We start from the raw sequence: 11,526 nt of genomic DNA, 5'->3' as shown, positions 1-11,526 counted from the left end.
TATCCACACCCCCACCAGGGGCAACAATATCCTAGATCTAGTCATTACCAACATGAGTCACCAGTGTTCCACACCTGAAGTCAACGCCTCATTGGTCCGATCCGACCATAAGCTAATTACCCTAGATATCCACATCCTGCCCCCACCCCCCGTTAAGGAAACCATGGTAAATAATTTCCCCAAAGCCAACTTCATGCTTCTTAAGACAGAAGTGGTGAACTTCATGACACCCATGCAAATGGTCAATAAAGTTACGACTACTGAATCCTACACAACTGCACTTTATAAGCACTTACATGAGTGCATGGATCGTGCTATTCCAAACAGAACCAAGGCGCTATCCTCCAAGAAAAGGAAGCCAATCTGGTGGTCCCCTGCCTAAACAAACTGTACAACAGCAGGAAGAAACTGTTGCAAAAGGGAGTAAAATCCCACGAGTGGAGGAGCTCCCTGGTCAGCCTCAATAAGAAGCTGCGATCCCTGATAAAATCCTCCAAAGCTAGTTACGGAAACAAAATTGCCACTGCTTCTAACGACAACCACAAAACATTCTATAGCTATGTCAAGAATCTCAATGGCAACACTCAGATCTGCTCTGAGTTAAAGCACAATAGCACTAAATATACAGGCCCAACTGATATTTCCAACATCCTGGCAGATAGGTTCAGTGCTAACTTTATCCCCCTATCAACCCCTAAAGAGCCCATCTCTATACAGGAAGAATGCAAAGTTCCTGTAATCATGGCTGCACAGGTAAAAACCACACTCTCCAAAGCCAAGAACACAGCATCCATGGGACCAGACAACATCCCAGGCTGCGTTCTACATGAACTACAGAATGAACTGGCACCCCACCTAAGTACCATGTTCAATCATAGCCTCAATACAGGCTTTGTGCCTGCTGAATGGCGCACAGCAACCGTTATCCCACTCCACAAGGGGGGGAGCCACCATGGACCCCGGGAACTTCCATCCCATAAGGCTGACGAGCCTGGTCTGCAAGGCTGTGTAGCGTATCATCATGGAACTTATAAACAATGACACTGGTAATCTCCAAACTCTGGACCCTACCCAGTTCAGGTTTGTAAAAGGTAGATCATGTCATGTCATGTCTCCTAAACCTGACAGACTTCTTTGAAGTGGTCACCAAAGCCGTAGATGAGGGTAAGGTGGTTCACACAGCCTATCTAGATCTCGCCAAGGCTTTCAACACCATCCCCCACTCTAGAATTATAGACAAACTCACTAAACTAGGTATAAATCCCTATGTCACAAGATGGGTTGCCAATTGGCTCACTGACAGAACCCACACTGTGAAAGTAGCAGACTCTAAATCCAACTTCAGACCAGTGACAAGTGGAGTACCATAGGGTTCAGTCCTGGGTCCTCTCCTGTTTGGTATCTACTTCTCTGAAGGACAGGATAACACAGAAGGTCTTTGGCTAACAAAGTTCGCAGATGACTGCAAACTAGGAGCCATAATCAAAACTCCTAATGATGTGGACAGCCTACAAAAGGGCCTCACTGAGACAGAAGCCTGGTGTCAAAGCCATGGCCTCAAGCTCAATGCCAAAAAGTGCATTGTCATCCCTTTTGGTAAAAACTCTGTACCCATGAACTACCACATAGGTGGCAGTTTACTTAACACCAAAAGTGTGACGAGAGACCTTGGGACACAGGTGGACAGCAGTCTCTCTTTTGATAATCACATTGCCACAGTAGTCAGAAAATCCTTCTATGTGGCACACCTCATTACAAAAGGTTTCTCATCCAGAAAAAAAAAAAAAAAAAAAGAGGTAATTGTTCCCTTCTACTCATCACTCATTATATGCCCATTACAGAGTACAACACCCCTTTTGGTATGTACCTCACAAGACATCTACAACAACTGGAAAGACCACAGAAATACCTCACAAAGAGGATTACCGGCCTCAAACAGATGCCCTACGCAGACCGTCTAAAAAAAACTCCAGCTTTACTCTGTCACATATCGCCTACTCAGTGGTGATCTCTGCCTAACATAGAAAGCTATGCCAAACCCAGAGCTGTTGGACATGCTCCAAGTAAAGAAATCCCAATCCCTCCGAGCTATACACTCTAGGGACCTAAACCTTGTCACCACAATAAACAGAACATGCAGGAGGGACAGATTCCTGTCCCAGAGACTTCTCATACTCTGGAACAAACTACCTATCTATATCAAACAAAGCTCCTCATTAGCACTCTTCAAGAAAAATCTTGATGATTGGATGGGAGATAGGAAATTCACCCCGGGGATCACTTCTGTGGCTCTGCTTGACAGGGGCACAGGAAAATAATTTTCTTGGGTGGCAAAAGCAAGGGTACCGTTTGGCTAGGCTTATATAGACCCTAGGGCCAATAGCCTAGTACCTAATATAAACCTATATATAATGTGTATTCCTCAGGGAAAAAAAAAAAAAACAAAGAGGCCAGATTGGTTACTGGGAAAGGTACATTGCAAGCTCAACTGGACATAGTTATCCCATTGTTTGCCAGTGTCTGCTCCAGAAACCTATACAAGATTCAGATTCTTTCTAACATAATATACAGATTTATTGTATTCACTCTGAAAATTGAATACATCCTTACAGAAGGCCAGTTTGTTTCAAATTATATTACCAGTCCAGTCTTCTCCTTCCTGTTGTACGATTCTGAGGTACTGAATGTTATATATGATGCAGATAATGTAAAAATACAATATGTATTTTGGATTTTCAGCACTATAATGACACTAGGTGATGCAAATATGTGAATGCCGCTGCTCCGTTAAAAGCAATCAGGTACTGCTACACATTAGAGAATATATTCTTACATGGTGGGTTAAGGAGTCATTAAGAGGCCAGTTATTGAATTTCCTCTTGTTTAAAAAAGGGGCCATTATAAGCCATGGTAGATTTGACAGAATCTCATGGAGGTGGAGGCAGTCAGTCCCCTGCATAAGATTCACTACAATCACAATGGGGAGGTTCACTGTTGTGTGTGGTAGATTCAGTAGAGTCTACACTTATCAGAATCTCAAGAAGGAGGCCCCCTGTCCAGGGCTGGAGGTCAAGTGGGTAGTGTCACTGTGCCTTAACTGGAGATGTATCTTCAAGCCTAGAGATGGTTTCCAAGGAATGGTATCTATAAATGCCTAGAGAGGGGAAACTCTAGGGAGTCAGTATAATTGTGGCCCTGGAGTGAGATGCTGTGGGTGGAACATTGTCATTTTGGGCCTGCAACAAATTCCTCTTAGCTGGTTTTATATTTGGACATTTTACTTGCACTGTGGACTAATCTGTACATGAGCATTTTTCTGTTGCAGAGACCGTTTCCCCCAACATATGTTCAGCAACTTCAGATAAAGCAACTGATGAGTTGAAATAACAGCTATATGTTCAGTTACTCACACGTCCAATATCTTCAAAATACACTTGCCTGATTTTTAAGGTGTTAAAGCTTGGTCATTGTAGATCAGAGTGTATGTGCTGTGTCTTTAAGAAGCGTATCAAGGACTGAGCGTGCACATATAAATACCAGACACGTGCTATTCCTAGTGCCATTTTGAGAGTGCAGCCAGAGCGTGAGCATGTATGATTGCAGTAGTTAGTTTGTATATAAGTTAACTTAAGTTAAAGTCAGTAAACTTCTATTGTAATGTGTTTGTATACAATAAAGCTCCTTGAACAGAACTAACAAAGACTCTTGTACTGTGTCTAAAGTAGGAGAACAACATGGTGTCAGAACCAGGATGACAGAGAATAATACTCAAAGCCATGAGGTGCAGAGATGACAGTGAAGGTAAACTGAGGAAACGAGCACGAAAAAGAGCCAGAAAAGAATTAAAGGTAATTGGAATACGCACAAACTGCTTATTTTATAAAAAAAAAAAAAAGACAAAACAGACCATTACAAGGGCACAAACCACATTATTAAGCAAGTGGGAGGCACAAAAGGTTTATTAACTAAGGGTTTAAGATCTTTGACAAAATTAGATAAGTAAAATGAGTATTTAAAAGCAAAATGAGTATGTTTAAGGCAAAGCAAGCATGTTTACAGTAAAACGAGCACAAGAAAAAGTACAATGGACATGAAAAGAGATTGAACGAGCAAAACAAATATAATAAGGGCAAAAAGGACACATTAAGCATACATAAAGCAAGGTAACTGCATGTTTTTTGGCAAAGTGCTGTGTTTTGGCATAACTATGGTTTTGTATTGTATCAAGGGCATAACTAGAGTTATTTGAAGTATCTCAAAGTGTTTAAAAGTGCTTACAGTGTGTGCTTACTACTGTATATGTATTCCGAATAGTTTGTTTGTGAGCAAAGTGGAACTATTTCATTAAGTACAGTCAAAGTATAACCATTTTGAAAAGTTTCTTGTGCTGGGTGTGTCCATTCACAATGTTCCACCATTACAGAATGTTTCTTGCACTGCAAAGAATTGTCTAGCAATGTACCGCCATTTTTGGGAAATTTCACTGTGCTGTGCACAGTTTATTCACAAAGTGCAATTACTTTGAAATGTTACCGACTCTGAGCTTCTCTTGCCCAGTTCATTCATATCGTGCAGTTATTTTATATGTTTCTTACACTAAGACAGTAATTTCGAGAGTATTACAGTGCCCGAGAGACTTATTTTCCAAAGTTCACTTACACAGAGGCTTGTTGTGCTATTGGGCAAAGTTACAAATACTGGCATAATGTGTATGTGTTCGTGCTTATTTGCAAAACCCTTCACTGGTATGTGTTAATATGGCAGACGTATTTCGAAAGCCCTTACCACTTGTGTTTGATCAGAATACTGCAGAGGATTGGAGAATATTTGAGCAAGAGTATTATATTTTTATACAAGCAGCTTATTCAGATAAAGATGCATGCACCAGGGTATTCATTTTGCTAAACTTAGCTGGGTCAGAGACCACAGAAAGCATTCATTTGTGTATCCACCAGTAGTATATGAGGGAGAAGGTGAAAATCATCATATTGTGGTACAGGCCGAGTCAAGGGAAGAACCTGAGTGTTTGAAGCACAAGTTCAGAGAATGTGTAACCCCCAGACAAATATTACATTAGAGAGGCATTTGCTTTACACAAGAGATCAGAAACCAGGGGAAACGTTTGCAGCTTATATAACTGAATTGAGAAACAAAGCCAAAATGTGTCGGTTTAATGACTTAAAAGAGGAGTTAATAAAGGACAGGCTCATGTGTGCTATTAACAGCGCTGCTGTGAGAAAGATTTTGCTTCGTGACAGTGATTTAACGTTGAGTAAAGCCATTGAGATTTGTCAAATCCATGAAGTGACAGAAAAACACTCAAGTATGCTTTCAAGTGACAAGAGCATGGTTTCAGTAGGCTCCAGAGCAAATGTAGATAGCATACAACACATGACATAACAAACAGAAGTAGGCCTAAGGACATGGCAGCTACAGCCCCTGCTGGCTCACCAGGGAAACCACGTAGCTTTCCAGCAAGTTCTAAAACTAGTTCAATTAAAGGAGCATTCTTAAAGTAATACAAACGTGAATCAGCAAAACCTAAGTCCAGCTTTATTATTAACTGTTGCAATTATGGTGGAAATCATGAGTCTAAACGAGAGAAATGCTTAACATTTGGTCAGCAATGTCACAAGTGTAAAAAATTGAACCATTTTCAAAAGGTTGGCAAATCAAGTAAACCCCACACAGTTGCAAAGAAAGGTCACACAAAAAAGCAAGTTGATCAAGTAAAGCCGCAGCAGCCAACTTTCTATGTAGATGATGTATCAGTACTTGGTGACAGAGTTGATGCAGTGAATTACTGTCAAAGAGCGAAGCATTTTGTACAGTCCAGATCAATGGTAAATCCACAGAGTTTAAAGCAGACACTGGCTCAAAATGCAATGTTATATCAGCAAACACATTTGCTAACGTGAGAACTAATGAACAACTCAATGTGGCCAGTAGTGCGAAACTTGTTGCTTATGGAGGTGAAGAAATTCAAACAGAAGACTCAGTGACGCTTTCATGTTATTTGGCCAAGAACTGTTACAACTTATTATTCTATGTAGTCCGAAGGCCAGTACAGTCTTTATTGGGTCTCAAAGATAGTTTCAGAATGAATCTGCTTTCTTTTACCAAAGTTCATCACATAAGTGCATGTCTTAGTTCCAGTTTTTCTGAAGCCATTTTCTCAGAGTATGCTGATGTTTTCAATGAAAAGATGGGCAAACTTCCAGTTGTGTATTCCATGAAGTTAGACCCAGAGGTCACTCCAGTAGTCAGACCAGCAAGAAGAGTTTGGATAGCTACGCAGGATAAAAGGCTCAGCTGGATAAAACAGTGCAGCAAGGTGTAATTTGTCTAGTTGCAGAACAAATGAATGGGTGTCGTCTATGGTAGCAGCTCACGAGAAAGGCTCAGATGAAATCAGAATATATATATTGACCCAAGAGATTTGAACAAAGCATTAAAGAGACCATATCATCCAATGCTCACAGTCAAAGAGGTTAGCCCTAATACCGAATGCCACTGTCTTTTCTGTCTTGGGTGCAAAAAGTTCATTTTGGCAAGTGATGCTTGAGCGCAAATCCTCATTACTAACCACTTTTGGTACCCCATTTGGCAGATACAGATTTCTAAGGATGCCATTTGGAATAAATTCTGCAAGTGAAGTCTTCCAGCATGCAATGGAGCAAATTTTTTCGGGTTATCCTTGTGCCATAACAGTGGATGATTTATTGGTTGGAGGCAATGGTGAAGCAAAGCATGATAGAAACCTAAAGAGAGTTCTAGACAAAGCACGTGAAGTAAACTTGAAGCTCAATCCTCTGAAGTGCAAATTCAGACTACCAGAACTTACATATGTAAGTAATTTATTTACCAGTGCTGGCTTGAGACCAGACCCGACCAAGCAAGCAGCTATTCTTGAGATGTCAGCACCAGACAATATTCAAGCTCTACAGCGTTTCTTAGGCATGGTCAACTATTTAGGCAAGTTTATACCAGACTTCATTGAGTTGACAGCACCTTTAAGAAAGCTGATGCGCAAAAATGTTGCACGGTCATGGTTAGAACAACACCAGAAGGCATTTGAAGACCTTAAGCAGAAAATTGCTGCCCCACCTACATTAAGATACTGTGATTTGAACAAACCAGTCACTCTTTCCTGTGATGCTTCAAAATTTGGTCCTGACACAGTTATACTTCAAGAAGGCAGACCAGTAGCCTATGCATCTATAACACTTACCCAAACTGAAATGCAGTATGCTCAAATTGAGAAAGAACTTTTGGCAATAGTATTTGCATGTTCCAAGTTTCATGATTATATTTATGGTTTAACTATTCAGATTGGAACTGACCACCAACCTCTAGTTACTATTCTATAGAAGCCTATGCATTCATCTCCAGTGAGATTACAAAGAATGATGCTCAATTTGCAAAAGTACAACTTCAAAATGGTCTATACGAAAGACAAACTACTCTATCTAGCTGATACCTTATCCAGATCTCCCAGAAATATGACGGAACAGCTTGACGCAGGGAATTTTGACTTTGACATGATGGCAGTGTGTAATTTTTCTACCAGTAGGCTTGATGAGTTAAGAGATCACACAAAGACTGATCCAATTTTGCAAAAGCTCAATCACTATATTAATGGTGGATGGCCGTCAAAGCTATCTAGTGTACCACCTGAGGTGCAAACCTATTTTCCTTACAGAGATGAAATGCTGATGGAAGATGGCATTATTTTCAAATGTCCTAAAATTGTTGTTCCTGCTTCCTTACAACAAGAATATATCCAGATTTTGCATCGTGGTCACCCAGGTTCTGCATCCACTAAGAGAAGACCGAGAGAATTAGTATGTTGGCCTCCATTACTGAAAGATATTGATAAAGTAATTTCTTTTTGTTCAGTATGCAATAGTGCTAGACTGTATTTGCAAAGAGAACCACTTTAGCTAAGTCAAGTTCCTGAACTACCTTGGTCAACAGTAGCCCCTGATATCTTTGAGTGGGACAATCAACACTACTTAGTATTGGAAGACTGTTATTCAAATTGGTTTGAGATTGACTTACTACCTAACCTAACGTCCACTACTGTTACTACTAAGTTGAAACGTCATTTCTCAGTCCATGGTAGTCCACACAAAGTTATTTCTGATAATGGTACTCCATTTATTAGTCAGTTGTTTCAAAAATTTTCAAGAGTATGGGAATTTGTACACGTTACTAGCAGTCCTGAATATCCACAGTCAAATGGGCTAGTTGAATAGGCAGTGCAGAGTCCAAAGCAATTATTTGAAAGGTCAAAGCATGACAATACCAATGTCTTTTTGAATTTACTTAATCAGAGAAACATACCCAGTGATGATATTCTTGGCTCACCTGCTCAAAGACGTCTATCCAGACAAACCATAACTACGTTACCTATTAGCTCCAGTTTACTGAGGCCTAAAGCTAAGAACAACAGAACCATCAAGGCTCAATTATTCAAGAAGCGTTCTATCCAGAAGTCCAATTATGATAAACCAAGCAGATTTCTTCATCCATTGAGGGAAGGAGAGACAGTGAAAAATACAAACAGTGAAAGGTTTCGACCGGATTGGTTAAGTTACAGGTATATGTGCCGAGCCGAGATCCTACCTTGTAGAATCGGAGGGTGTGGAGTACAGCAGAAATTGCAGACATCTTCTTCCTGTACCAGAATCATCATTGCAGCATTGTTCATGTGATATAGACTGTAGATCTCAGAACGTACCTAACGTCGTTCCCATCCCAGAGTGTGTTTCAACCTCTAATTCCATTCCTGAAGATGTTCCAAATGCTTCTAAGTTTGAACATTCTGTAGAGACAGCTCCAGTTGCTAAACCCAACTCCCAGTTTTATGTCACACGATATGGACGAATATCCAGACCCAGTGTGAAATACGCAGCAGCATGGACTTAACTGTATATATGTACCTAGTCTTGTATACATGCATAACAAAGAACTATCTGTGATATCTGCATGACAAACAGATTCATAACGTTGCATGATCTATTTCTCAAAGAGGGAGCATGAAGATAAGTGTATGTGATGTGTCTTTAAGAAGCACATCAAGGACTGCACATGCACGTATAAATACCAGGCACATGCTATTCCAACCGCCATTTTGACAGTGCATCCAGAGAGTGAGCATGTATGATTGCAGTAGTTAGTTTGTATACAAGTTACTTAAGTTAAAGTCAGTAAACTTCTATCGTGATGTTTGTATACAATAAAGCTGCTTGAATAGAACCCACGAAGACTCTTCCATTGTGTCCAAAGTAGGAGACTGATAGTCATTATATTCCATATTCCCTATAAATCAAGACCTAAAATGAAACCTTACTCTTAAATCTCTCACTCCAACAAGGCACTTTTGCACTATATACCATCCAGCACTTAAAAAAAAACAAGACACATGTATTTTCTGTTCTGCATCAGAAATGTGGGATTCCTTATGCTTATCCATTAGGAACTTCCAAAAAACGTATCAGGCATGTAAGGCTAGTTTCACTCCTGACCTGAATGAAAATGCTAAATTGTTTCCCTCCTCATCCCACTCCCCCAAATTCATAATTTTTCTATCTTGAAAATCCAATGGCTGCAGTATCTCTACTGTACGGAATAGTACAATGCTCAGTTAGATATATATTATGTATTAGGATAAGCATAAGAAATCCCACATGATTATCAAACATACTTTTACTTACACACACTAGTTTTGTAAAAGTAAAGTAATGGCTGATATGGGTCCATTTAGATCACGATTAGCAAACATTAAATAAGTAAAGCACAGAATATCAGTAGCAAAATTCAAACACTGCATACAACGTAACAAATTACACTCCAACTCACATGTGCACGTATGAGTAGACAAACGTACTAGTACTGTCCAGCCTCCAAAAGCAAAAGCACTACACCTAGAAAGTCCTTCACAGAGTTACGTATGTTTTACTCTCTCATGTGGATGCAATTGCAATACTCCATTACCACACCACAAACATATTACGCTCTGTACACATTAACAGTACTCATACATCGTGACAGCGAAGACTGCTTATTTTATAAGGCTGCATAATTGATTTTCTATCACCAAGTATTGCTGATTGCTGCTATGATCAGCTGTCTTTTCTAAATGTCTAGATCACCTTGTTTATATCACAAAACAATATATTAATATTTGATCTTGTAATATATTTTCATTTCACAGAAGAATAAAAATTCTAGGGTCAGTCCAGCCAGGCTACCTACTGTATACATAGTAAACAGAAATGCATAAATCTGTCACTTATTAAAATATAAGACTGCTTCAGTTACCTGAGGACTTAGCAACGTTTTGAGGTGTTTCAGATGCATTATTTGCTCCTGCTATGCCCGTAGATCCTATCCGACCAAACTAAATTCCTTCCCTAACCCTAATAGGCTTCATATGTTAGTTCGAGTTCAGCCGTCCCATTAGAATACACTATTCGCCGAACCGGCTGTGTTGTAGGCCGTGAATTACAGCATCAGTAACTACATGCGACCGTTACCCCAGGTAACTATACACACAAAAACGCAGGCACGTTACGTACCATAAATGGACTGTAGTGACGTTATATCGTTGAATGAGCGAAGTGGGAGTTTGGGTCCTAATCCCTCTTAATTATGTTTATGTTAGCATTACTTCAGATAGTAAGTAGTGTGGCTAACAGTCGAACGAACGATTGCTACATGATTATCGGTTTGTTATTTTATCGTGCATCTCTTGCTGTCTTTGTTTTTCATTAAAAAAGGGGGGCGGTGTGGCACTACATTGCAATACTTTATTTTGCAAGCTGACAAGTGAAGGGGCTGAGAGGTTCGAAGTGTTGATTCTTTGTGGGAACGTGATGTACTTGTTCGGTGACTTTTTTTTTTTTTTTTTTCTGTCCTTGCTTTAATGTTTATTATATCCAAATAAATGAGACGAAGTGGAAAAATAAAAAGTGGAGATGCCGGGGATTGAACCCGGGGCCTCATACATGCAAAGCATGCGCTCTACCACTGAGCTACATCCCCTTATTTTAATTGCGTTTGGAAATACTTTATTTGAATTAAGGGAAAGAAATGTTTCCGGCAATGGTTAATATTATTACAGAAAGTGTAAGTAAAGTAGATGTTAGAAATAAAAGCACAGAGGATGTTTCATCACATTATATGTTGTAACCTGTCTTATTCTTAATATGTTGGTAGTTACTGATGTGTTTATTCTGTGTGCTTGAAGAGATCTCTACCCTAGAAGTCTTCATACACGTTTACTACGGACGTACAAGTGTTGTTCGAAGTACTATTCTGTAAGTTTTGGCACACTATGTATGACAGCGTGTTCATGCCTTCCTCCAAGACGTAAACATGTTTTGTATCGAGAATGAGCATAAAACTATTCTCTACTGCGAGTTGGTCCCTGGCTCATGGGTAAACCAGACTGCCGCTCAACTCGAATACGCACTACGTCACATCTGCCCCCCATGTTCTTTCATGTACTGTTGAACAGAG

The 11,526-nt window shown here is 39.9% G+C and overlaps 1 protein-coding gene and 1 non-coding gene across 3 annotated transcripts in view; both read right to left on the bottom strand.

Annotated features, from left to right (window-relative positions):
• Positions 1-10,725, bottom strand: part of IFT172 (intraflagellar transport 172) — a 3,348,311-nt gene extending 3,337,586 nt beyond the window's left edge. For both annotated transcript variants that reach the window (XM_044075467.1, XM_044075468.1), the window contains exon 1: positions 10,327-10,725. In XM_044075467.1, coding sequence (XP_043931402.1) covers positions 10,327-10,365 — 39 coding nt within the window. In that variant the 5' untranslated portion in view covers positions 10,366-10,725. The remainder of the gene's footprint in view (positions 1-10,326) is intronic.
• A 252-nt stretch (positions 10,726-10,977) lies between these two features.
• TRNAA-UGC lies at positions 10,978-11,049 on the bottom strand. Its single transcript has one exon. It is a non-coding gene; the product is annotated as a tRNA-Ala (tRNA).
• Between the last annotated feature and the right edge of the window lie 477 nt (positions 11,050-11,526).

Source organism: Protopterus annectens, chromosome 6.part1, assembly GCF_019279795.1.
Source record: "Protopterus annectens isolate FY-2018-M chromosome 6.part1, PAN1.0, whole genome shotgun sequence".
In the NCBI taxonomy this organism is placed as follows: domain Eukaryota; kingdom Metazoa; phylum Chordata; order Ceratodontiformes; family Protopteridae; genus Protopterus; species Protopterus annectens.
Note: the sequence above shows the minus strand (reverse complement) of the source record. Positions and strands in the feature narration are given on the sequence as shown.